The following is a 27,376-nucleotide window of genomic DNA, read 5'->3' as shown; positions in this document are numbered from 1 at the left end:
TCGTTTTGTTACGATATTTTTCTCACAGGCGAAGCGTAAGACGCATATTTTTCGTTTGACTATCTTAGCCGATAACTTGGACTATTATTCAAAAAATAACAGAATTACATTATGCATTAAATTCAGTCAGTTGACGTATGATTTATATTATCAATTCAGTCAGTTAATTCAACCAAAGTTATTATCAATTCCAGCCGTATGATATAAGAAAACAAAATTTTGGGGACGACTTTATCTTCGTCAAAGAAAAAAAGTCAGGATAACAACTCTATAAATAAAACACATCTTTCAGCAAATAAATACATACATATATATCATTTTCTTCGTCAGAGACTAGTTCACTTGTAAAATCCATAAAAATTTCAATAACTAAATAAAAAATAATGTATCATCGCTTGGTTTGCTTAGTTACTTTGATTATTCTAATGTTCACTGGATCATCGACCACAGCTTTCGCTCGGATACCATACCAATCATCCATGACAAGTAAGTTTCTAGTCATGAACTTAACTCTCAACCCAAAATTTTCTTAAATTTTCATGTAATATATATGCCTCAAGGTTCATAAATTTCATACTCAAAATGGTGTATGTTCCTGGTAAAGAATAAAGATCGTATGAATTTGATATCTCAAATTTTTTGAAGCAAACACTCATACACCCAAATTCACTTATTTGTTTGTTATTATTAACTGTATGGGAAGAACATGGAGAAAGGGTTTGGGATCAAAAGATGATTGGAGATATCAAGATTGACGTAGGAAGCAGTAATTCAAGGCCAGCACGTCAAAAAGATAGCCCAAGTCCGCCTGGCGCCAACATGTAGCTTTCTTGGACAACTGAAAGTTGGATGTGCATGTTCCATAGAATATATATTGGCTAAACGAAAATGTATCAGATTTACGCCTTGTTTACCTAAGCAGTATAAAAGTATGACGTTTTAGTTGTTAAAATTGTAAGTCACAGTTTATATTTTTGTTATAAAAAAAGCATGTGTAGCGAAAGTTATTTTCGTTCGTATAAACAAGATCAAGATTATTGTAAAAAAACGTGTGGTCTCTCCATCTTTTTCTAAGTAATATATGACCAGGGTAATTATATAAAAGGAGAAATATTATTTAATCATACTAAAATAATACTATATATAACGTCAACCACCGTCTCCGGCCTTTACATGCACGTTAAATTAACAAATTAAATCAAACTCTTACAAAGAAAAAACTAAGCTCGGGTCCATTATTCCCTTCAGGACTCAACATATAAAAGGTCTCTGAATCTTTAGACCCAACAACTCTCTCAAAGTAAGCTCTCATGTACGCCATTTCACCGTCGGGTCCTTCCGACTCCGAGTTTCCGGGCAAAACTCCGGCTCCCATAGACACCGGACGTAACAGTTCCATCACGCTTAAGTCTTCATCGTTCGCTTCACGTCTCACGCCGTAACCAGTTTTGTCTCCTTTACAATACATTGTCCACAACGGTTCATCCAAAATATTTGTGTTCTTTTCTGTTTTGTTGTTATTATTGTTAGGTTGTTTCTCTGTCTCGAGAGCGATTCTAACCATCCCCATGCTAAGTTCTTTTTGAAACGTTGTGGTTTGCATGGCGAGCTCTACGACTAAAGAAGGTAGACATTTAGGGGTTTCTTGTATGGAGAGACTTACTCGGCCTTTACGGTATCCGAACAATGTGCCGGTGACTCTTGACGTGTTGTGATGTGGGTCTGCTACGCCTAAACCGGGGTTGATAACCGGGATTTTGCATGCTATGGATGATGTTGTGAAGATAGGGAAAGATCGAAACACAGTGCGTAGAACTCGGAACACGTTTGATTTGTTTTTCTTCTTTTTTGAAGATGGTGGCTCGAGGAGATTGTTCTGACGTGGCGGCGTGGTTGTGGTGGCTGGAGAAGATGATGGAGACGAAGGAGGAATTGAGGAGAAGGACGAGGAGGAGGAAGAGCTTGTAGCCATTGGCTTTGGTGATTCTTTCATTAGAAGACGATCGTACGGTGAAGAAAGAAGTAGAATAGACTTCTTCTTCCTTCGACGACCGACGACTAATCAACCAACGTCAATGTTAAATCCGTTTTTTGTTTATATATTACTTCTCTTCCTCCTCTTTTTGAATTGGTTATTTTTTCTCCTATCAAATCCTTATCCATGAATTTTGTTTTTTCTTTTCTAAATATGTTTTTTTCTTTTCTTCCTTTTTAAGAAAAGGTAATGGGGATTTGAATGGTGATCTCAAGGTGAAAATGAAGATATATATTAGCAAAACAGAAAACTTTTTTGATAAACTTCTGTTTGTCAAATTTTCACTTTCTAAGCTTGGTTATAGGTTTAAAAATAGTGAGTAATGCGTAAGATTAGCTTATGATACTTGATTTCAACAGGATCCGTGGCGCAATGGTAGCGCGTCTGACTCCAAATCAGAAGGTTGCGTGTTCGATTTACGTCGGGTTCAAAACTCCCGAAAGTTAGATCCTTCAATTTTTTTACCTCTATTTATTAACAAAGTAAATGACAAGTCCCAAAACCATAAACAGTCTCTCCCTGGATTTCTCTTGAAAAAAAAAACACTCTAACTAACCAGACCAGGAAGGTAAGATACCCTACTAATGAGATCATAGTTTAACATAGAAGTATAATTTTTAACTGCAGAAGAGTATACTTAGAGCAACCTCATCATTTGGGTTTCAAAACTAAGGTGATGATTGTTTTGTTAGATTTTAGATTTTAGTTTTTGGTTTTTGCCTTTTGGTTTTTAGTTTTTGATTTTTGATTTTGCAGTAGAATTTGATTTTTTGAAAACTTCATTGGTGGTTTTAGATTTTAGATTTTAGTTTTTAGTTTCTGGTTTTTTCTTTTAAAAATAATAAAATTTAAAATATTATGGATAGTAAAATATCTATTATTGAAAAATAAAAATTAAAATTAAAATACTATTATCAAACCATACATAAACTTATTAAAAATTATTTTAAAACAAAAAAAAAATCAAATATAAAATAAAAATTATCTTAAATCCCATAAAGATACAAAAAATTTGATCTCAAATATCTTTCATATAGTGCACATGAGTGTTATTATGTTCTTCGTCTTCATCTGAATCAAAGTCTTCAATTGGTACATTACCAGTTGGATAACCTGAATCAAAATCAACATCTCCTAAATTTGATAGCCTGATAAAATTATGTAGAGCCATTGTAGATGCAACAACTCTTTTTTCTAACATCTATTTTGTATCTTGGCTTTTTTCTTAAAACCCACCATTTTCCTTTCCACACACCAAAAGTCATTTCAATAACAGATTGTAGCGAAGAAGTAGTTTGTTAACCATTTCTTTATAACTACTGGGCTAGGATGATAGCTTTCCCCTCTATACGGAGTAAGAAATCCAGGTCGGAGAGGATAACCATAATCTCCTAAATAATACATTCCAAAAGGTGCAGTTGGAAATTGATGAGGTCCCTCCATTGCCAGTGCTAAAACTTTTGCATCGTGAGCTGATCCCGGAATACCTATATATGCATATGTAAACAACATGTACATATTGCATATAGCTAAAACATTCATACTCGTGTCACTTTTCCTGTTCCAATATTTTTCTGAATCTTTTCCCGCAATAGTGACCGGAACATGAATTCCATCGTTTGCATCAATAAATCCTTTAAAGTAAGGCCAGTAATTTCTATTGGATTGTAACCTAGGATGAGGTTGCGTAAGCTCATTTGGACCAGGTCTAAGCAAATCAACCGCCATTTTCTCGAGAGCAGTCAACACTTCGTAGAATTTCTTGCTTATAGTTTCCTGTGAATGACTAAATATCTTTCCAACAAACCTCTGAGTTGCATTTTGAATACATATGTTAAGGAATATTGCAACACTTTCCTCTATGCTTACATTATCAGTCTCCTTCAATTGATAATCATCCTTAAGCTTTTCACATAACTGAATGTATACCGGTAAATACATTCGAATTATGTTACAGCATTGCATGTCGTGACCATGAAGTAATTCATATACAAATCAAGGTTCATTCGTTGCCTTTCTATACTTACAAAGTAATGATCGATGAAGGATTCTCCAAAATTAATGATTTCATCTTCTGCTTCATCATCTGCAATATAAACTCAGTTAATATGTATCGGATTATTTAATCAAAATGCCAAGAAAAGGAAGGTTCCCTTCAAAATATTGATATCGGATTAGATATTTTCAACTGCGCAGTGTATCGAACATGATTTTTTTCAACGGCGTAGTGTATCGAACTTGTTTATGATAGGTAACCTTTTATTTTTATATTTTCTTAATCAAACATAGTAGTAATTGACTAATTGGCATCACTTGTTTGACCAATCGTAATATGGTCTTACTTGCCTGGTACGTTTAAATCCATATATATGGTGGTCTTGAAAGTGGTGTATTGTTGGCAAAATTTACAACCATATTTTAACTCAAAGAGAAACGTTACGGGAATTATAGATTCTATTTTTTTTTGTTCATTGTGACGCCGAATCTCACTATAACTATAAGATCGGTTATTGACTATGATATTAAGTTTCATGGATTTTTTTTAAACTCGATGCTAATTGACAATCAATAAATAGATTGTTCTAATGGAAAAGTGGAAAAAGAAACATTATTAAATACTAAGATCAATGTAGTCAAAAGAGCTTTTTAAATGACCCTTTAAAAAGACTTGCACCTTTTGGAAACGGTAAATTATGTCTTTTATTAATCACTAGAGCCTTTTCCCGGGCTACGCCCGGGTTTATTTTCCTAAAATTTTAATTTATTTTAAAATATTATTTATATTTAAATATGTAATTTATATTGGAAATTTTGACAAATATAAATTATTAAAATGAAGTTTCACATCTTAGAATGTAAAACTTAAATAATGATAAAACACATATTATATTATTTAAATTAGTATTACAGTAAAAGTAAAATTAGTTAAAATTTCAATAATTTAAAAGTTTGATTTCTTAATTATTTTGTTCATTCTATCTGATTCGTATTGTATAATTAGTGACTAAAAGTTTAAGTTCTTCCCAATAAAATCAATCTCTCTAGAAATACACATGAAAAATAATATTGTTGGATCTAATAATTTTATCAGCTTGATAAAAGGTAAACAGTTGATTTATTAAATATTTTCAGAAATTTCATAAATGTTGTTAGGGGTAATTGGTAAGTGCTCTGGGTATTTTCTACTGTTCTTTTTATTTTTACAACATTTTAATTTATCAATTATTTTTTTTAAGAAAATAATTTAAAAACTATAGCCCAAAGCTAAATTAGTAATTATATTGGTTTTGGAAATCATTTTAAAAAGATATATACATTCAGTATTGGAAAGTAATTAATATAAATTTATGTCAATCTAATCTAAAGTCACAGAAAACCATGGATAATGTATATTCGAAAAGCTGGCAAAAGTAGATTCTGGAAAACCATGGATAATGTATATTTCTGAGAAAATATCAGAGTGAATTTGATCAAGCAGATTCGAAACAGATGCTAAGAAAGTAGATTTATAAGGGAAAAAATAGTGAGGAAGATGAAAAGAGTCCATTGAATGGGTTCAATTAAGAATTGATGAGTGTAGATAGTGGTGAAGTTATTGTTTGAAACGCATCTGGAGAGAGTAGCAATGGAAGATATCGAAGCTAGAAAATGGAAGGGGAAACCGAAAAAAGAAAACACGAACGAAATTAAGGTTGAGTTCTGCAATTTCTTTTTCACTTGGACAATCTGTAGGGCCTAAAAAAAACGAAGAAGCCCAAAATCATTAACAACAAAGCCCTAAACGAAACAAAAGAATCCAACGTGGACGATGGAAGCAATTTAACTGGCCGAATTTTTGAATTGTTAGATTTGTCTTTTTAATTTGTATGTCAATTTCTATTTTTTACAATTTTTGTACTTTTTCATTATAAATTTAGAGTAGTCATTTTTTGTTTTATTTCAAATTAATATTTTACTGTTGTTTTGTTTTATTTATTGTATATATGAAAAAATTTCCTTAAGCCGTATCAAATTTATTTATTTGGTTATATAATAGGTTATTATTATTTGAAACCAATAGTGCGGAAGACAACAATTAATATGATAAATATGAGGAATTGACATTGCGTATTAATTTTTTCATATTATAGTTGTGTATCTTTGATTCATTTACTTGAAAATGACTAAAATATCACTTTAAGTCAATGCATGGCAAAAACAATTCTGATCAAGTTACACAGTTAATAATTTTGTTCTAGGTTTACATTAACATTTTCCAATTGACTATTATATACTTATCTTAGGAAATAGAACTGAGATCATTTTTAAAATGTGTGATAATATAATATTGAATTTCAATAAAACAAATTTAGCAATTTCTAATATATCAGGATTTAAAAGTCTGTTTCTAACATATAATAGTGTACTATATTAATTCTAAAACAAATATTGTTTGCATATTATTTTAAAACAATTTAGACATTTTTTTGTAGTTTTCTCTTAATATAATTTTTTAGACATTTGATGCATTAACCAATTGGCCAGCAATGAGTGTTATTCTTCCATGATCACACACCTAAAAGGACTAACAATGTTTAAGGTGAATGTAATGTTTTTATAATACTAATTATGTTTCATTTTAATTGTCATTTTCGATTTGTGCATACAGATGTAAAAAAAAAAATTAATTTTGTATATTACTAAAATAAAATATCATTAGTTATACACTTAATCACATTTCAATCAGTAAAAAATAGACTGAAGAATACAAAAATCATATAACATATAAAGTTAATCAATTATGTATTTAAATTCTAAAACAACATTTATCTTGAAACAAACAATTTACTCTACAACAACAATTAAATTAAAATGAAAATAGTAGTAATTTTTGAATTTCATAAGAGATTATATCAAAAAAAATTTTAATATGTACTTTTATACTCAATTAAAATATAATTGCTTAAAACTTCATTTACCATAAATGTTAAATTTTCTTACATTCACAATAATTAAATTTTTCGTACATTCACAATAGTTACATATATATTAAAATGAGAGTCAAGTGTGTATAATTGATTTTACACCAACTACTAATCTAAAACTCTAATATACTACTCCCTCTGTTGCAAATCATATATGTTTTACAATTTTTACACATATTAAATCTTATTTTTGTGAATATATATTTATTTAAGTCTTAGTTATAAATATATATTTTGTGATTTATATTTCTTATAATTCTAAACCGGTAAGAAGTCAAGAAATGCAATTAGTATTTGAAATTTAGAATTTATCATTATTAGTTAATAAAATGTATTGAAAATACAAAAATGTATCTTTGAAAAAAAAAATTTCCGCTAAAACATACAGTTTTATGTGTATAATTGAAAGTCTCATAATCTTAACGAAAACTTGAACTTTTATGATTTTGAATATTAAAAAAACACGTGGACCCAATAACGTTTTCAAATTTACAAATTCCCTTCTGTAATACAAAAAATATTCTCCTTCGAGTGGAGATTATTTAAAAGTAATAGTAGTAGAAAACATTTGTTTTGAACAATCTTTTTTGTCCAGGGGATTGATTATGTGTATTGTTCAAACCTTTTGGTCTTTTTCTCGGATCTCAATCTTTTTATTATTATTCTTTCTCTTTGATTCCTTTCCTCGATCCAACCTGCTACTACAGTTTCTTATTATGCAAAATCAAACTACTTCTGAAGATTTGTTTAGCATATTAAGACATTCACAACTCCTTTAGTATCGGGAAAACGTTTTAATAAACGCAGTGGACAATCAACCCATTTGATTTGATTTTAAAGAAAAAGATAAATGGTAGCAACATTCATTCGACTTCATCGATAACATATCAACGATCTTTCACTTTTATTAAGCTTTAAAGTTTCAAAAGATGCAACAACGTCACTGACACAAACTCTATTGACAAACAACATGCTATGTGCAACTGAGATACTAAGGAAATAACTAAAACATAAAGCACTTTTACTACTTGTCTTCTCATACTTGTTTGGGGAAGCTCAGAGTCGTGGGCTACGTCCATCGTTTTGGTTGATCTGCATAGAGGAGAAGAGATATAGACAAAATCTGCAAGGACATGGTAAGAAGCTTAGATCTGCTGCATCCATCTCTTGAGGGCATATAAGACATGCATTCATCACATCATCACCTTATTTCTTCTGATCATACTTCATATTTTTTCTACTTAAATTGTGATGAATTGCCTTTTCTGGTGAAGCTTCTTGGTGGCACTTGCACTCTCCTGCTCTTCTTCATATTGCTGCAGAGAAGCAATGAATATTGTGATATTTTGACATTAGCACAAGAGAAAAGACATAGCAATAAACAACCATTATCATTGCACAAAATCAGACATATATTATCTGGTGGGATCCACTTACTCGGCAAATAATAATACCGAAGACGACATCCCCTAATAAGGAACTTATATTATTGATATTAAGAACAAACATACATAAATTAACAGATTTATATATACATGTTGAGTAGGCTAGATTACAGAGAACGATGGTTATCAATTTGAGGGGTTTTAAATTATGAGAAAATTTGGCTGTGCAAATAGCCAGAGAAAAAGTGTCAGAAATAAAATTGTAGCATATACTAAGACCTCTTGGAACAGAGAATTACCATGTCTCCCTCACTGCGTATAGCACAGTTTAAGATTTGTTTCACACCTTAGCTAGCTCCATCAGTGGAGAATATGAGTTTTGGATCACTGAGATATGAAAATAACAAACAAAAGGCTTGAGCTGGCTTTCCTTTTACAACAAATACATTCCATGAAAACAAAACTGAAAGCTGGTTTTCCTTTTACAACAAATACATTCCATGAAAACAAAACTGAAAGCAATCACCTGGGATACCCATCAAGTCATTCAATGAACTCAGCAACCTCTTTCCTAGCTTCCAGAAGGCCTCTTGAGTCACTGTAAGCACCTGATGACACACATAGAAAGGAAATAAAATTTTGATATTTCCTCACGAAACCTTTGCAAAGAAAAGATAATGCTCAGCTCTTGGAAATATCATTCATACCTTCAGGTTTATGGAGTACCTGGGGCAGTTAACTCACCAGGCTACCAATACGGGCAACTGAATCAAAACATCCCTGTTGGTCACAGTTATACAACGGTACAGGGCTATTCAGTTCCAGGAAGTCATATTCAATCTCCCTACCCTTCAGCTAGCGCAGGTCCTACGCCAAAGCAGTCCCATATAATTGTCCAGACTCCTCAGTATATGCAGAGTAGTGATTCATCCTGATGGCTAAAATTATATATAATTAGATATATATATATATATATATACGTGGTGAAGAAATGTCAGCAGCTTATGTAATATTCAACCCAAATTAGTCCTAAACGAACTGAAGATCACATGCTTCATTGTAAGTCTCTTTTTCTAGATTAAAGCCAATATGTAAAAGCACAAGATGATCCAAAAGTGTATACCTTTTTAGAGATGCGAGGGTAGGGAAGATAATGTTCCTTCTAGGGAAAACTCACCACTTACGGCATACTGACACTTCTTCATGTTTTCATTCAGAGATCATATTCGACAGACATTTATCTTCACACCTTACAGCAATCGCTACGGCACTTTAACCTTATCGAGAAAAACTAAAAAATTGTGAGAAGACTGGATCAAGCGAATCGACATGAAAACTACAAAGCGACGGCTTTTCAAATAGGTTATCAACACCATTGAAGGAAAAAAGAAATTGATCATCGCCATAACTTTAGATTCGAAATACTAATTCAGATTCGGGTGGACCTGGTGAGATGTCCTTGAAATACAAACTACAGAGACTTACCGTGGAGACATGGGACTTTCAGTTGGATTTTGTTGCCAAAGCTTCCGGAAAGAAACTCTGATGACATCAAAAGAGAGAGAGAAAGAGAGAGAGAGAGAGAGAGAGAGAGAGAGAGAGAGAGAGATTAGAGATAACTCTTACGAATATGGATCAATGGATCGCTTACGGATTTGGATGGCTTGAGGATTGAAGCCATCCTGATTGGCTCCTCGAGAAGGAGATGGCTCGAATGCATCTTTGGTGAGTAAAGAGAGAGATCTCAGATTAGCGACGACGGCGAACGGAGAGAAAGATGTGTGACGGCGAACGGAGAGAAAGATGTGTGAAGTTTGGTTTGATTTACTTTATGCGATTGAGATTAGACTGTCAAATCTTTTCTTTTAAATCCAAATGTTTTCAATTCTTCAGGTTTCATATCGGAGAAAACGAAGAGGTGGAGAGGAAGATGATGAGTTCATGTGGCGTCAACTTCAGTTTTCATTTGTCGATTTGGGCAAAAAAAAGCAAGCCCAAACGTGATGGGTAAGTCCAAATTTAATTACATATAAATTACCTTGCCCAAATTTACACCCAGCTGACGTGTTTTAAAAAAAAACATGATTGGTTGAATTTATTTGAGGACGTGGACACCTTAAGAGAGCTTTATTAATCCCTTTTAGTATAGGATAGATAATCCGGCTAATTATTTTTACTTTATGAATTTATTATTTGTAAAATCAGATATCGATCAATATGTTAATAATTATGATCACGGACTCACAAATCTCTAATAACTTGATGTGTTATTTGAGGAAAGTTGTGATGTATCATTAATGAATATCTTAATTTCTTAAATATAGGTAGATTAACACTTAACCGATGTAGTCTAAAGAATATTTATAACATTGACAAAAGAAGGGAACTACTTAAAAGAGTACATAAAGGACATGCAACTTTTAAAAGGTTTTATAGATTCTAAATTTGTCTATCGTCCAAGATAGCTCAAAACCACAGCGTCCTATTTATATTCGTTTGAACAAATCTCATTTTTATTCAATATTTTGCAAGTGAAATACAAATGAATTGTAAGTTATTTTTCTCTCTAATTCTATACAAGAATCGTCAACGATTATTCAATATATAGTTAGTTTCTTTGTCAACTCATTTGGTTTTCTAGCGTGAAAATTGACTGATTGCTACTAACAAGCTTCAATATTTAACTCATATTTTTACCAAAAAAATATTTAACTCATATTCATAAGTATGAACTCATAAGAACTAAAAATTCAACGTCCAATAAGTTATATAAGTCTCGACACTTTTTCAAAAGTTTTGTTAAACGAAACTCTTGTCGTTCAAACGTTTTATTTATTTTTTATCATCTGTGGATTAATATTTGGTTTGATTCTTCATCCACCGTAGCTCGAACAGTAACGATCGTTCTTCTTCTATTCGCATTTCTCCAAAACGTGGCGGCTAAGAAAAGACAGCACAGTATTGTTGCGTCTAACGCTGCGGTTGCGACAGACCATGGGCAGTGTTCAAAAATCGGAATGAATGTTCTTCGTCAAGGAGGGAACGCGATGGATGCATCTGTGGCCGTTGCTCTGTGTTTGGGGGTTGTGAATCCAGGGTCTAGCGGTCTAGGCGGTGGATCTTTTGCAGTGGTTAAGATGGCTAGTGGTAAAGAAACTGCTTATGATTTTAGAGAGGTCGCTCCTTTACGAGCTACTGAGGTAACTATGTTTTGCTTAATGCGTTATTTTTCCTCTTGTCATAATATGCATTTTAAAATAAGTGTTATCCTTAAACGTTTCTGAAAAATATAATATAGTTTTTCTTAGCTCCTGGTGTATAACATACATATTATTTGGGGATAATGGTCTTAGCATTCTTCAAAAATATAGACTAGATGTTTTCCACAAATTCGAAGATATAAATATTGTAAGAAAATATATATTATGTATATAATGTCATAAATTTTGAATAATAATTAAAAAGGCAATTCTCATAAATAGACATTTTTCAAGTTTTAATCACAAAAATAGACCACAAGAAGAAAAATGACTAAAATGTTTCATTTAATAGGTAAAATGACATTAATACCCTAGATATATAAAAAATAAAAAAATAAAAATAAAATAAATAAAATAAATAAAATAAAATATTTTAATAGTTTTAGATTATATGTTTTCAAATTCAAACTTTTTTATAATTTTTTTTGAATTTTTTTTGAATTTTTTTATTTTTTTCAAAATTTCTTTTTGTAATTCGAAAATACTATTTGAAACTATTTTAAAAATTTTATTTTCAAATTTCTAATATTTATTTTCTACTTTATAAAATTTTAAATATTAATCTCAAATCACCATCCCTTAACTCTAAACTTTAAGGTTTGAATTAGTTAATCCTATGTGTATAAGTGTATATTTACCTCTTTAATGAAACATTTTGGTCATTTTGATTCTTTGAAACTATATTTGTGACAGAAACTTTTTTAGTGCTATCCTAGGATATTTTCCTAATTAAAAACATTAAAAATATAATTTTCAACTTCAATTAGTTTAAAATCAATTATAAAGTTTCTACAAATTTGATGTAAAAATAATTGATGAATATTTAGTATTAACAAATGTTTGTGGAATTATATATGTAATTATCACATTAACTTCTCCAACATATATTATGTATCTTTTTCAGCTTCTTATTATTTTTTCGTTATCATTTTATTCTTTTTATAAAATTTTTGCTAATGTTTTCTTAAATTTTTATATATTTTTGCCAAATATTTATTTTTCTCTCTAAATAATAATACAAAACATACAATCAACGAACTAAAAATCCATTTAGAATGCTTTTCAATCATAACATTAACTTATTCACTATATTATTTGACTTAAAAGCATTTTTAAATCATTTTATCGTTTTCTATAAATTGTTTTGTATTCATTATTATATGTAGCCTTTTCCTTTGAGCTTAAGTAGACTTTTCCTTAACGTTCTTAATGTAGGATATGTATGGCGGTAATCTTGAACTAAAGAAGAAAGGACCCCTATCAGTAGCTGTCCCTGGGGAAGTCGCAGGTCTATTCACTGCTTGGAAACAACTCGGAAAGCTACCATGGAAGCAGTTAGTGTACCCTGCAGAGAAACTGGCAGCTGAAGGATACATGATTTCTAAGTATCTTTATATGCAGATGAACGCGACCAGAGATGATATTTTAGCAGACAAAGGTGGTCTCTCTGAGCTATTTGCTTCAAATGGTGAGCTGAAGAAACCAGGGACGATTGTTCGTAACCCAAAATTGGCTTTCACACTTAAGCAAATCGCTGAGCATGGTCCAAAAGTGTTTTACAATGGCACGGTTGGGGTTAACCTGGTGAATGATATACAAAAGTTGGGAGGGATAGTAACTTTGAAAGATTTGAATAGTTACAAAGTTAAAGTTAAAAAACCATTATCTAACGATATTCTTGGATACCGATTACTCGGTATGCCTCCTCCTTCCTCTGGTGGCCCTTCAATGGTGCTTGTAAGTCTGTTTTTTTTTTCTTTTGGCTAAAAATTTATATTTCATCAAACCCTACATTTATTTAATTTTTGGGAGTTTTCTTGTGTTGCAGATTTTGAATATTCTTTCTCAATATGGAATTCCAAAGGGTGTTGCGGGACCATTAGGTGTTCATCGACTAGTTGAGGCTCTAAAACATGCATTCGCGGTCAGAATGAACCTCGGGGATCCAGATTTCGTCGATGTTACTAAGGTTGTTTCGGATATGTTGTCTCCAAAGTTTGCACAAGAACTGAAGAAAAAGATCAACGATGACAAAACCTTTGATCCTAAATATTATGGTGGCAAGTAAGTTTTTCTATCAATTAAAATCCATCTTATTCGAATAGATTTTATGATGTTTCTTCTCTTATTTTGTAGATGGAATGAGATTCATGATCATGGGACGAGCCATTTCTCAATAATAGATAAGGAGAGGAATGTTGTAGCAATGACTACTACAGTAAACGGTTACTTTGGGGCAACAAAGCTGTCCCCTAGCACCGGAATCGTTCTGAACAACCAAATGGACGACTTCTCGATCCCCATGAAGCCCCAACCAGATGTGCCGCCTCCAGCACCGGCTAACTTCATCCGTCCCGGGAAACGACCTTTGTCTTCAATGTCTCCCACCATTGTACTCAAGGTTGGTCAAAATACATGTTACTTGTGCTCACGAAAGTCGGAATTGGGATTCTAAATGACAGTGTTTTCTGCTTTGGTTTCTGTAGGACGGTAAAGTGAAAGCTGCAGTTGGTGCGAGTGGAGGATTGTATATCATCCCTGGAGCAACACAAGTTTTCTTGAATCATTTTTTCCTCAACATGGATCCTCTCTCTTCCGTCATGGCTCCAAGAATCTTCCACCAGGTTTTTGCATCTTTTTTTACCCAAATTAGAAACTTTCTTGTTCTTTTGTTTATAGCTAATTTTTTTGTGATGTCATTTTGCAGCTGATACCAAATAGAATTTCGTATGAGGATTGGAAGACGGTTTACGATGATCATTTTGAGCTTCCTAAAGAGACAAGAGACGTTTTGGAGAAGAAAGGTCATGTCCTAACGCCGATCGCTGATGGAGCAATTTCTCAGTTAATAGTTGTAGAATCCGGTGGAAATTCAAACGGAACGAGTAGGCTTGTAGCAGTTAGTGATCCAAGAAAAGGAGGGTTCCCCTCAGGATATTAAGATACACAGGATTTCATAATTTATGGCATCAAACTATGACTATTAACTTTTAATCATGATAAATAAAAATATTGATCCAAAAAATTTTTAATAACATAAACTCGTTACTTTTTTTTTAATATACTATTATTTATGTTTCAAAACAATAGTAATTTTTTTTTGCAGATTGATATACTATTATCCATGTTTCTAAACATTTTAAAAGTATTTTTAATTTAATAAGATTGATATGAACTTTGTCAAAAAAAGAGATTTATGAACTTTGGTTTGTATTGGTGATTAGCCAAATAAATATGATGATTTCGGTTTCAGTACGTATCGATGACCAAATTAAAGCCAGATCAATGAGTTAGGAATAAGAGTAATTAATAGCTTTTAAAAATCAAATGCTTTGGTTGTTATCAACGACAGCTCTATCAACATGACTTTATTGTGTTACGTTTGCAAGCGATAGTCACGTACACGTCTGACTCTTCCATGTTTCAATTCTTTCTTATTAAACAAATGAAATAGGGGCTGACAAAAAAAAAAAAAAAAAAAAAAAACAAATGAAATAGGTATGCGTCTTAAATCTTAATTATTTAACATTTTTGTTCTAAGATAATGTTCATTTTAATAGTTAGGTATATGTTTTTTGGTTTTTTTTGTCATCATTTTTTTTTGGTTATTAAAAGATAACACAGAAACTTAATTAGCTTAAGACGGTATACATTCATGAACATAAAAACAATGATGTTGTGAAAAATCAGAATCACGCAGCCAAACCTAGATATATTATAATCGTATGGAGTGTTTATGTCATTTATATATTGTTGAAAGATCTTAATCTTTGTAGTATATCTTTCGACCACTTTAATAATCGTAAATTAGCCACTAAAACATTTCTAATCAACACATTAATATATCATTAATTCTAACCGTGCAAATAACAATGGTGCATTTGGTTTGGACGCATATGACGCCTAATCCGTAAACTAATGTATTGATTTTAGTTTTGCAATAATGCATGATTAGAAGATTTATATCATCGTTTGTTCGGTATTATCATCGTAGATTTTAAATATTAATAATTGATTTCGAGGATGGTATCTTGGATACTCCGCCTCTAGTCATTATTTTAATTTGCAGAGGATATCGACGATGATGTGTGACTGTGTCAGTACCGCAAATCTAATTCACATGGAATCTTTTTTTGAGAATCATATTGCCACGTCATCATCTCTCAAAACCTTGTGATTCCATGTACTAATCTTACTTAGCAGTCTTATAAAGACCGTGATTGGTCCTAATCTTTCTCTAACTACTCCGTACAGAACAGCAGAATGGCTTTACAGAGGCAACTTCTCAAGAGAGTCGTAGATAGAGCTTCAACTTCCTCCCGGATCCATTCCCCTGCGATCACCTTCCTCCGCTCTGATTACTCCACCTCTTCTCCGCCGCAGCTTCCGCCGTTTGATTACCAGCCGCGGCCGTATAATGGTCCTTCCGCAGATGAAGTCTTCCAGAAACGGAAGAAGTTTCTCGGACCTTCTCTTTTCCATTTCTACCAAAAGCCTGTACGTTCTTCTCGTGATCTTGACTGCACAAATCTAATATATAGTTGTATTTAAAGGATTAATATTTTTTTTTTTGCATTCTTATGATCAATCTTTAGGGTTCTTCTTGATCTATTTGTATTACTTGCAGCTCAACATCGTGGAAGGGAAGATGCAGTACTTGTTTGATGAAACCGGTAGGCGTTACCTCGATGCCTTTGCTGGAATAGTCACGGTCTCATGCGGTCACTGCCATCCCGACATACTCAACGCTATTAATGAACAAAGCAAGCTTCTTCAGCACGCTACAACCATATACCTACATCACGCTATAGGCGATTTCGCTGAAGCGTTAGCGGCGAAGATGCCTGGAAACCTAAAGGTAATATAGTGAGGTTATTATGTTATTGCTTTTTGTGGATGAATCAGTGCTTTCATAATATTTGGATGCAGGTTGTGTACTTTGTGAATTCTGGCTCAGAAGCTAATGAGCTAGCAATGATGATGGCTAGGCTTTATACTGGTAGCCTTGAGATGATTTCGTTGAGAAATGCTTATCATGGTGGAAGTTCTAATACTATTGGACTCACAGCTCTTAACACATGGAAGTACCCTTTACCACAGGTTTGTCCCCAAGTTCAAATTGATTGATGAGAAAAGTTCATAAACATTTGTGTGACTATATAGTCTTTTAACTTGACCCATGAGAGTTAAAAAAAATTTGCAATATAATTCTCTCTATTCATGTGTCCGGTATGCAAATTTGGTTTATTTTATGTTGATTCTTATCTAAATCTATTAATTTCCTCATTATTTGTAACAATTATTTACTTAGCCGGTTGGAATATTTATTCCGTATATATCTATTCTGGAACTATTTGAGTGTAACTTTTGTGTTGCCAACTCTGTTATTAGCTATTTAAGTGTAACTTTTGTGCTGCCAACTCTGTTATTATGCAGGGGGAGATCCATCATGTTGTAAATCCAGATCCATACCGAGGAGTATTTGGTTCTGATGGTTCTATGTATGCTAAAGATGTCCAAGACCATATTGACTATGGTACTTCTGGAAACGTGGCTGGTTTTATTGCAGAGACCATCCAGGTTTTTTATTTGTCTAAAAGAACCATTAAGTTAAAAACTATTTTTCTTTTGAGTTACACCTCTATTCACCATGTCATTATCATTTTAAACTTTCAGGGGGTAGGAGGAGCTGTAGAATTGGCTCCTGGTTACTTAAAGTCGGTTTATGACATTGTACGCAAAGCTGGTGGTGTATGCATCGCCGATGAAGTTCAAACTGGATTTGGCAGGACAGGAAGTCATTATTGGGGTTTTCAGACACAGGATGTAGTTCCTGACATAGTTACAATGGCAAAGGTTTGTCAAAATAAATTCTTACCATTTGCTCTCTTCTCTAATCATCGATTATATTGACTGTTATTAACTTCCAAAAAAATGGTGTAATTTTGCTGAGAAAGTGTACATGTTCTGCTCACAGGGAATAGGAAATGGATTACCATTAGGAGCTGTAGTGACTACACCAGAGATCGCTAGCGTTTTAGCTACAAAGATTCAGTTCAACACTTTTGGTGGAAACCCAGTGTGTTCAGCTGGTGGACTTGCTGTTCTAAACGTTATTGATAAGGAGAGACGTCAAACACACTGTGCTGAAGTTGGTTCACACCTTATTCAACGTTTGAAAGATCTTCAGAAAAGACATGATAGTAAGTAAACAAACAATATTTGAGATTTTTCTAATCAGATTAGTACTCTATTTTTTTAACTTAACCGTTTATGTTTGGTTTCAGTAATTGGAGATGTGAGAGGAAGAGGATTAATGGTTGGGATCGAGCTTGTGACTGACCGGAAGGACAAGACACCAGCCAAAGCTGAAACAGCTGTCTTGTTTGAGCAACTTAGAGGTAAACTAACATTAATAGCCAATGCATCAAATTGAGTAACGAGAATCTTACTTTCTCTTCTCTCTGTGAAGAACTTGGCATCCTCGTTGGAAAAGGAGGGCTTCATGGGAATGTTTTCAGGATAAAACCACCAATGTGTTTCACCAAAGATGATGCAGGTAAATTCATATATACATATTTTCTCTAATGACGACAATTTGTTTTTGTTTTCGGTTTCAACTAGCTAGATGTACAATGTAATTAATTGTTTTTTGTATCCACAGATTTCTTGGTAGATGCATTGGACTATTCCATCTCCAGGTTGTGAAGAAATCAGACGAGAGTTTTAAAGGATCGTGTGATCTGTTTTAATCTTTTCCATCCTTTTAATGAAGCTATCCAACTCCATCTTCCTTTGATTTGCGAATAAATCAAGATAATCCATAAGTGTTATTTATACACATATAATCCCGAGTTCTTATAGATTTTTTTTACAAAAATTAACTACTGCAAACGTTAATGTTAATAAGGTATGTTTGACAAATCTAACATTTAGATGTTGTAAAATTTTTACGTAGGTGACAAAAGACAATATATCATATTTTTATCACCAAAATAGATTGCAAGCATTTTTAGCCATTCTTCTTTATATAGTAAAGTTTTTCCATTATAAAAAAATCTTTCTCACCTTGATTGATTGGTGAACCCTTAAGTCTTGCAAAACGTCACGTCTCAAAAACATAACCGCAGACACTAGATCTTTCATTTCCTCGTAAGTCCATCACGATCATTATCAAAGCGTTTTCTAAAGTTCAGCAATCGTGGCGAAGCTATATAAAAAGGAAGAGGCGGGGAGAAAGAAGGTAATGGAGGAAGAAGAGGACGAAGACGACACCTTCGAGGATGCCGTGTGTAGCAAGACACCAGCCAGAGTCAACACACCTTTGTCGGTAATCACCGAAGCGTTCGAAAACCTAGCGGATCTGCTCAAACCGGACATATCTACTGATGAGGACGGTTTGAGTCTTGATGCTTTCTGCAGTGCATGCACTCACGTCTCCATCCTCTTCAGCTGCCTCGGATTCGCCTTCAAATTTGCTGAGATGGAGTACATCTCCAAGGTTAAAGACTTGGTCGAAGCCTCGAAAACATTAGACACGTTACAGAATATTTTGGACCTAGACGTGGAGAACGCGACGGTGAAAACACCAGGAAGCCGTTCGCGTAACTTACGACGTGTGAGACAAGGCTTAGACCTAATACGAGCAATTTTCGAACAGTTCTTGATGACGGATGAATATTCTTTGAAAGACGCTGCGACAACAGCTTATACGGAGGTATGTGCACCGTTTCATACATGGGCCGTTAGGACCGCGGTTTATGCTGGAATGTATACACTTCCGACGAGGGATCAACTTCTGTTACGGCTTAACGAAACTGATCAATCTGTTGAGAAGAATATGAGGAGGTACATGGAAGCGTCACAACCTATCATAGAGTATATTGACAAACTTTACATTGAAAGGAACATTAAACTCGATTGGTAACAGTTTTGTTCTACGTCAACTTTGTCCTTGTAAATTACTAATCTTACTATTAATATTATACTTATCGTCCTTGTAAATTAAAACTGGAGCTTTTGTCAGAAGGCCAAAGAAAACAAGAGTTTGTCAGCTTTATGTTATACTAATACGTTGAGTAAATCAAAACGTTTTCAAAACGAAATAGAGCAACGAAGAGATCATCTTCCTTTTTCTACTTTTGATTACTATCAGTTTCTTGTTTGTTAACAAATTACGTTCCGCGTCTTGTCACGTATGCAGAAAGCGGATCAATGAATATACGTTGGCCAGTTATGTTGTACAACACTTTAAAAGACACTATTTGCATTGAGATTAAATGTTCTTGTGGACAAATGGTTTGCATCAAAGTCTGGGTGGTGTAGTCGGTTATCACGCTAGTCTCACACACTAGAGGTCCCCGGTTCGAACCCGGGCTCAGACATATTTTTTCATTTTCATTTTTAAGTTACCCTTATAGGATTCTACTTGCTGGTTCCATCATCCACAATGAACGTTTGATTAAAGAATATGGATTGAGATGTCAAGAATAATAGTAGAAAAAAGAAGTCTGATTAGTTTTATGCATTGGCCTTTAGAGAGAGGTATGAGACAAGTTGTCCCTTAATCACTTGTTATTGGCTCCAAACTAGTTAATCTTCAAATTTATTATGGATTAACGCATATATCAGTTCTTGGTGATACATATATAATGAGTGAATTATGATAGTGATGTATTTCGGGAGTGGGATGGCAAGTATTGTCCATTAGCAAATATACATAAATTTGAAAACCCACATGAACCAATAACTAAAGTCGGTCCGCCATTTCTAAGTCTTTAATTAAAACTAATTGATAGCCTTAATTTAAATAAATTGAATAAGTCGGTCAATTACAGCCAAATGTAGAAATAATTATGAAATCCCAAAAGTTATGTTGGTGAATATAGGTGCGTGTGCCCTTCCTTAAAGCATCTCAACTTTAGTTTTCCATTAGCGTTTGGTGCTAATTATATTTAACTATCCATAAAGATAATTAATTAGCAATTAGCAGTATCATGGAGTTTAATATATTATCATCAATTCATCACTATCACCAATTCACCATGATGTTCCTAGGTCCCTTATATACATGTGGTTGTGTGTATATATGTGAATCTAGCTATATACTATTGGAGAATACTTATCGATAATTTTTTCCATGGTTAAGTGTTATTGTGTTACTATTAAGTACCTTTGGTGTCAAGGTTTCTAAGTATTTTCCGTAAATATAGAAGTTAACGAGGTACCGGTGCTTCAATAATTATAAACAATCTAATAAGTCAAATCATATTTTATTGATGAGTAGATCATCTAAGTAGTCAAAATATAGGTGGAGACCGGAGATTAGTGGCCAACTAGTCGAACTCCAGTTATTATTTCTTTATGTGAAATTTGACTTGTTTAAAAGATAAGAGAAAAAGATGTTATATACTGTTCGAACAATTTCTAAACACATGTGCTTTGTAAAGGATATCACGAACACATAACATGCGTACACATTTACATCAAATTAGATGTGGACATGCACGTTTTATGTTTCTGCTTTAACATACAACGATATATAAGAACGATATTTTTCTAAAATCACTGTGCTAACCATATAACTTTTTTTAAAAGATCCATATTAATGTGATAACCATATTACATTTGCAACTACAAAAAAAAAGTTTTGATTTAATTTATAGGGTATACACCTATACGTGCATATGATCTAATTTATATTCACATAATTTTATATATACACTAGTGGTAATGATGTTCTTATCAAAGAAATATACAAAATTAATTATTTTTTTAATCTGTGTGTCCAAATCTAAAACAACAATTATAATGAAATGGAATGAATATTACTTATACATTGTTTATCATTCTACGTCTTTTAACTCACACCTTGTTAGTATTATTGAATGTAGGAATAATTTACGTTCCCCGGGAGAGAAAGATAATGTTTTTATTTGCACGTTGCAGAAGTTGATGTTATAATCAAATTTATTGCGTGGAGACCAAACACCTTCTCGTTCGCCCTAGCAAAGACTCTCCCAGTCCCAGTTATCGAGGCGCCGTTTGCTCGTCCCCTCTCCGACGCCGGTGGAGTCATGGCTCGCCGGCGTCGACCCTCTAAAACTCTACGTCTCTCTCTCCTCTTATCTTCTATCCGTTCAAGCTCTCTGGTTTCGTCCGTCTCCTTGTCTTGGTCGGAGAACATTGTGACTGTTTCATTTTCCGGGGGCTCCCGGTCTATGTTCTCGGTTTCCTCTTCGGCTCACCGCCTCACGCTTACCGTTATGTGTCTTGTTGGGCTCAGATCTGTAAGAATCAGCTCCCGTTTCATCGTCATCGCTCCTGTTCGTGCTCTCATCGTCTCTCACGCCGTCGACGGTTCTTCGTTGAGACCGTCTCTCAAGGTGAGCAGGGACGACGTGGTTAAGCCTTTCGGATCGCTTTCCACCGGAGTCGTTATTTTCTGGGGGGTTCCCCACTTTTCCTCTGTTACTGTCAGCCACAACCACCGTGACTCACCAATGCTCTGCAACTGCAACTCTGGTTTAACAGCCGAAAAAGCCTTAACCTTCGAGGTAGTCACGTCTCAAAACCCTAGATTTATGAAGCACCGTTCAGATCTACCGCCGTCCCCGCTAGTTATGATGTATGCTTGTTTGTTGTCCCATCGAGGAGGAGATCTGCTCCGACGAGCCTCTCCGCGGCGACTTAGATTTATTTCGGAAGACCGGAGATCAGCACCAACACTCACCCCCTCATCTGTTCCGCTCAACCGTCGCTGCTCCCTTTCCGGCGACCCGAGCTCCTGTCAACGTCAACGGAACAGCACCGCTCAAGCCTGTGAGATGGGCCTATTTGCTTGTAGATTGGGCCTGGTGAGCCTTCTAAATTTCATTCAGTCTCACAGCATAGTTTCAAAGCCCATTTGTTTATGGGGTAGGCTGGTCTACTTGGCCAGCTTGCTAAAGAATTCCGATGGGTTCATCGGGTTGTTTACCGAAACCAATATGCTTACAATGTCATACCTCTCTTTCTTGAAGAGAACACTAATTGTCTTTTTACCGGTGGGTTCACTGGGCTCGTTGTCATCTTCATCACCATACTCATCACCATCATCATCATCACCTGCCTTCTCTCGAAGAAGTGTTTCCCCTTCTGCCCATGTGCGAAGGTGTATTTCCAAGTCTATAACCGTCTTGCTATCTTGTGGAGCGGTCCGTTCGGGACCTGAAGATGCAGCGGATCTCGTTTCGACGATATTCCGAGGTGCGGATTGGATATCAACGTCACTTTTCAATGTGACTAAACTTCAACCTTCCGGCACTGCCGTGAATTTGACGCATTCAAGCTTTGCTATGAATTCGCTGTCTCTTTATCTTAGAGGTTTCTCTAAATCTATCGTTTGTGTTGTATGGTTTTATGTTTGTAGTTCTATGAACTCTTGTAGACTTTAAGTTTTTTAATGAAAGTGGTGTTCAAAAAAAAAAATCAAATTTATTGCTACGTACCTAATACATAAAGCAAGTATACATGAGTGGTTGAACCACATCAGATACGATGTGCAAGCATTTATACAGAACCTAGTTTCTCACCAATCATATAAATTTGTGAAACCGCTATTTCAGTTAAACTATTCCATCGTTTCGTCAATTTGATGATAAAATAATCATCAGTCCACAGTTTTATTGATCGACCTATGGGCTGTCTAATGCCATTCATCTAATAATCTACGAGCCGCCCATAAAGTAAAAGCTACGCCATTCATATGTTGATAGTATTTTCCTAAAACTGATATATTATATTTGGAGATCAGTATATCTTGGACGCATATGGTTTACCTGTTCTAAAATTTCACATCACTAATAATTTTGTATGTAATGTAGAAATATTTATAACTTATTAATTGATTATAAGATGGAAACTCACTAATCTGAACAATATACTAATTTATATAGTTTTGTTCGATTAATTATTTCAGATTACTTAGGGAAGAATGCAAAAATTAGTGATATTATATATGGCGAAGATGAATATAATGGACCATAACTTTTAACTTATGTCACTAAGATAAGAGCCGCCCTTAAAGCGAAAGCCACATATTAGATGACAATTCCTTCTAGTTAATTAGCTTTAATGAAAACTAACTATATCTATATAAAATAAGGGGTAACGAAGTCTTATAAACCTTCTATAAATAGGCACTCTTCAACGAAACTCAGCATTCACTTGAAAACTCTCAAACTACATATCATTCTTACAACATTCTTCATTTCGTTAACAAACACTAAAAAAGAAAATGTCATCCATAGGAGCAAGTTACGCACCATTATATCTTATGCAGAAGCAGCTCAAGGAGCAGAAGAAGATAAAGAGAGAAAAGGAGAGAGCAGATAAAGCCCAAAGTCTCGCTGTCGGTGAAACCTCTTTGGACACAGGAAGGAAGTCTAACAGAATCTACCCTTCCCGCTCATCTTACAGTGAACACGTAGAGAGACCAAATCACAAGAGTGAAATCTAAAGTAAGGAAGGACTGATTCAGACATATCTCCATGTAACTTGGTCTTGTATGTAACATGTTTATATGTGTTTGTATGTGTATATGGTATGGGTCTAAAACATATCTTGGTCTGTTTATATAAGGTCATATGTGAATTACTTGTTTGAGTGTTAAAAGGTTGTTGTATGCAAGATGTATATGTTAATGGATCTGTACTCCAACTAAAATTTATGACGAGAGAATTTTACTTGACGATTGATAGTATTTCAGTACTTATTTATTGAACCAACAATAGTTCAAAGCTCCATAGAAGAAAAGAAAAAAAAGGAGATGGAGAGCAAAGAGGTCCAGCAAAATAAGTTCCAAGCAAAAGTCTAGTAAAAAAACATAAAAGTCTTCTCCTGCGTTCTAACACTAGATAATAGCCAAACCAAGTCCTCAACTTTTGTCCGCACTGAGCTAAATTCCCTAAGAAGCCTGCTACGAAAACAATGACATGAAATCACCACAAGAAGCAACCAAGATCACTTGTTGTTAGCCGCAAGTTTAGCTGCAACTTGGTCCTCTGACAAGGGCAAGTAATATATCCTGGGGATAGCTTTTGTCTTCTTGAAAAGATCGTCCAGAGTGACTATGGGAGCCTCTTGTTCCTCAGCAACTAGAGGAGGTGGAGGAGGAAGACGTTCAATGACTGGAGGTGCTTTTGCCAAAGGCGGTGGTGGTGGCAAAGTAGTTGCTGGTGGGCGAGAAGGAGCCTGAGCCTGTGGCTGAGGAGGCTTAGCCTGAGGAGGAGATTCCAGTTTCGCCTTCACTTCTTCTGATCCAACAAATTCAGCTGTCAGAAGGCGGCCTCCGTTGGTTGGCCACTGGAGGTTATACACTGCTTCTCTTGTTGCTGCCGCTTCTTCAACTGAAGAATACTGCATTCACACCACGACAACAATCAGTTACAAGACATTATTTTCGTAAACCGAAAAGATTGAAGAAGCGGTCTTACAGATACATAGCAGTGGGTCTTAATGCTGTCCATCCAGAAACTAGTGACGTTTCCAGTTTTGCCCAGAAGCTCTTGAACTGCTTTCAGTGTGAACGGCCTAAGGAAACGATCAATCCTGAGTGAATCCGTAGGCTCCTTCGATGATGGAGGAACTGCCAACAAATATTGAGCACATGTATTATAAAACAACGAGCAAGAGATGGAAACATACATATAGGGATGATGGTTTACATACCCACACGTTCCTTGGGTCCATCCTCACTAACCGAAGAGTCAGAACGGGAGAAATCACGCTTCAGACCAGTTGACTTCGGTGTTGTAGTGGGTGGTGCCACGCTATTAGTGGCCTGTGCTTCAGGAACTTTAACACTCCCAGAGTTCCATCGGCGTTGCCTTTTCACAGGCTCATTGTTTCCAACAGCTTCTTGATCTACAATGAGGTAAACGTAAAAATGATTTCATCATAAGTAGCCATAACACATAAAAGAAATGAGAAACGAGAAGCCTTACCATTACCAGGAAGCTTTCTTTTGTCAGAAGTAACAAGTGCATGGCTTTTATTCTCGAGGGCCTCCCCTTTCCCAGCATCCACAATATCATTTTTCTCAGACTTATCCACCACTTGATGAGATGTAACTGATTCGGTTTGCTTGGACTCAGGCTCATCCTCCATAGACTCATCACCAGAACTTCTATCTAAATTCAACTTCTCTGAGTCGCCTGCATCGATATTATTATTATTTCCTTTGGTCATATCTGCTGCATTAGCAGCATCACTAACATCTCCACCTCCAACAGAAACCTTCTCGACATCCATTGGATGCGATTCACCAATGACTGTTGATGGCTCTTGGGACTTACTAACATTTTGTTCTAATTTGACATCATCAGCAGCAATTTCGTTATCCATTTTTTCATTAGTTGGCACAGAATCAGTAGAAATACAATCAGATTTTACCTCACACCCTGTAACCGATACCTGGTTGTCCGTAGCAGCTTTTTCAAGCTCCGAATCTGTAGGTTGGGCCTTATTAAACGCCTCATCAGCAACTATTGCATCAGTTGCAGTCACACCAGATCCCACTCCATCTTTCACATCTGCAACCTCAGGCTCTTGTAGCTTCGCATCATCAACCACTGAACTATCAAGACCAGCTACTTCTCTAACATCATCAAGGTCACCAGCGTTAACCTCTGGTTTAGAAACCACCGGAGGTGGCGTTATCTCAATCGCAGCCGATGCTTCAGTTGTTGTCTTGACCACAGTTGGTTCTGGAGTTGTCTCAGCTGCAGATGGAGTGGTTTGCATCCGATCTGGTGTAACGTTGCCTCCAGTTGCATTAGTAATCTCAGCCTGTTGATTCGCTGCCACAGTAGCAGGAGTATTGAGACTCTGAGACTCTTGTTGCTCAGCACGAAGGGCGTCATCAAGACGCCGAACCAATTCAACCTTCAAGCCTTGTGTAGTGAGTCTCCGTCTCTTAAGCTCTTCCTTCAGCTCCGTAACCTTCCACTTGTCAATTGGGCGGTTGTCCAAGATTGGAAAAGGTGATGACGACATCTTCAGTCTATGAGACAAGACAAAAAGAATCAATATAAAATTCAAGAAGCAGGGGAATGAAAGCTCCTCTCTTAATCCAAATTAGCCAACAAAAACAAATTAGATGAATAGTAATGCAAAGAAGCAAAAATCTACAATTTTTCAACAAACCCGATAGGAAAGAGATAAACTTTTCGATATGACTTACATTGAATTGGCCTGAGACTTGTTGATACGCGTGAACGAACGCTAGAACCCTAAAATTGTAAAAGAACGATTAGAGAAGGCAATGATCAAAACCCACCACGGAAGATTACAAATTTACACTCTTCCAGCTCAAATCAGACGAAAAGAATTCAACTTTTTAATCAAACCCAGAGAAAGAAGACAAACCTGAGAAAACGAAATCTAGACGATACGAAACGGAGAGAGAGAGAGAGAGCTAAAGGAAACGAACGGATAAAGCATACATTGGGAATCTTCTATCCCGTCATTAGTTTCTGGATAAGGAATCAAAATTTGGAGGCGAAGGATGAATTTCTAGGGTTCTTGTTCGTCGGCTGTTTTTTTTTGATAACGGGGAAGAAAAACTCGATGACTAGAAGTGAAGGGGTTGTATTATAAATACCATTAATTTCCAACGGAAATGTCGATATTACCCTTGATAGTCAAGTGCTTCATACGGCGTCGTATTAACGCTATCACTTCAACGTTGTC

General features: G+C 34.9%; 5 protein-coding genes, 1 long non-coding RNA gene and 2 other non-coding genes across 13 annotated transcripts; 5 read left to right on the top strand and 3 right to left on the bottom strand.

Moving 5' to 3' along the window:
* Positions 1 to 1,094: 1,094 nt before the first annotated feature.
* On the bottom strand, positions 1,095 to 2,530 carry LOC106359915 (protein MIZU-KUSSEI 1-like). Its single transcript, XM_013799537.3, has one exon. The coding sequence runs from the start codon at positions 1,991 to 1,993 to the stop codon at positions 1,199 to 1,201; it is 795 nt and encodes a 264-aa protein (XP_013654991.2). The 5' UTR covers positions 1,994 to 2,530; the 3' UTR covers positions 1,095 to 1,198.
* Positions 2,394 to 2,465, top strand: TRNAW-CCA. Its single transcript has one exon. It is a non-coding gene; the product is annotated as a tRNA-Trp (tRNA).
* A 3,376-nt stretch (positions 2,531 to 5,906) lies between the features above and the next one.
* On the bottom strand, positions 5,907 to 10,514 carry LOC125577106. Of its 5 annotated transcripts, none has more exons than XR_007315412.1 (6): positions 9,508 to 10,514; positions 9,092 to 9,322; positions 8,911 to 8,992; positions 8,684 to 8,771; positions 8,205 to 8,315; positions 5,907 to 8,122 (listed from the first exon to the last, which is right to left on the bottom strand). It is a non-coding gene; the product is annotated as an uncharacterized LOC125577106 (long non-coding RNA). The 5 variants fall into 5 exon arrangements; XR_007315415.1 differs by having other exon boundaries at positions 5,907 to 8,315; positions 9,508 to 9,675; positions 9,870 to 10,514; XR_007315414.1 differs by having other exon boundaries at positions 5,907 to 8,315; positions 9,508 to 9,661; positions 9,870 to 10,514.
* A 271-nt stretch (positions 10,515 to 10,785) lies between these two features.
* Positions 10,786 to 14,604, top strand: LOC106390435 (glutathione hydrolase 1-like). The gene is made up of 7 exons (XM_048737861.1): positions 10,786 to 10,933; positions 11,271 to 11,584; positions 12,860 to 13,381; positions 13,473 to 13,708; positions 13,781 to 14,045; positions 14,131 to 14,268; positions 14,352 to 14,604. The coding sequence occupies exons 1-7, from the start codon at positions 10,927 to 10,929 to the stop codon at positions 14,583 to 14,585; spliced, it is 1,716 nt and encodes a 571-aa protein (XP_048593818.1). The 5' UTR covers positions 10,786 to 10,926; the 3' UTR covers positions 14,586 to 14,604.
* A 1,043-nt stretch (positions 14,605 to 15,647) lies between these two features.
* LOC106361359 (alanine--glyoxylate aminotransferase 2 homolog 1, mitochondrial) lies at positions 15,648 to 19,631 on the top strand. Of its 2 annotated transcripts, none has more exons than XM_048737862.1 (10): positions 15,648 to 15,827; positions 15,899 to 16,141; positions 16,272 to 16,502; positions 16,574 to 16,744; positions 17,081 to 17,224; positions 17,321 to 17,500; positions 17,622 to 17,847; positions 17,932 to 18,045; positions 18,117 to 18,203; positions 18,841 to 19,631. In XM_048737862.1, exons 2-10 carry the CDS (start codon positions 15,908 to 15,910, stop codon positions 19,569 to 19,571), a joined length of 2,118 nt encoding a protein of 705 aa, XP_048593819.1. In that variant the 5' UTR covers positions 15,648 to 15,827; positions 15,899 to 15,907; the 3' UTR covers positions 19,572 to 19,631. The 2 variants fall into 2 exon arrangements, with proteins under 2 accessions (XP_048593819.1, XP_013656549.2); XM_013801095.3 differs by lacking the exon at positions 18,841 to 19,631 and adding an exon at positions 18,309 to 18,524 and having other exon boundaries at positions 15,658 to 15,827.
* Positions 19,632 to 19,954: 323 nt separating this feature from the next.
* Positions 19,955 to 20,028, top strand: TRNAV-CAC. The gene has a single exon. It is a non-coding gene; the product is annotated as a tRNA-Val (tRNA).
* Positions 20,029 to 23,833: 3,805 nt separating this feature from the next.
* LOC106390430 lies at positions 23,834 to 24,379 on the top strand. The gene has a single exon (XM_013830882.3). It carries the CDS (start codon positions 23,922 to 23,924, stop codon positions 24,141 to 24,143), a length of 222 nt encoding a protein of 73 aa, XP_013686336.2. The 5' UTR covers positions 23,834 to 23,921; the 3' UTR covers positions 24,144 to 24,379.
* On the bottom strand, positions 24,350 to 27,254 carry LOC125577105 (apoptotic chromatin condensation inducer in the nucleus-like). The gene is made up of 6 exons (XM_048737860.1): positions 27,053 to 27,254; positions 26,868 to 26,916; positions 25,630 to 26,687; positions 25,355 to 25,549; positions 25,120 to 25,271; positions 24,350 to 25,042 (listed from the first exon to the last, which is right to left on the bottom strand). Exons 3-6 carry the CDS (start codon positions 26,678 to 26,680, stop codon positions 24,647 to 24,649), a joined length of 1,794 nt encoding a protein of 597 aa, XP_048593817.1. The 5' UTR covers positions 26,681 to 26,687; positions 26,868 to 26,916; positions 27,053 to 27,254; the 3' UTR covers positions 24,350 to 24,646.
* Positions 27,255 to 27,376: the final 122 nt, after the last annotated feature.

The sequence above is a fragment of the Brassica napus genome, chromosome A8 (assembly GCF_020379485.1).
Source record: "Brassica napus cultivar Da-Ae chromosome A8, Da-Ae, whole genome shotgun sequence".
NCBI classification, from domain to species: domain Eukaryota; kingdom Viridiplantae; phylum Streptophyta; class Magnoliopsida; order Brassicales; family Brassicaceae; genus Brassica; species Brassica napus.
The sequence above is the reverse complement of the archived record's forward strand: the minus strand, read 5'-3'. Positions and strand labels throughout refer to the sequence as shown.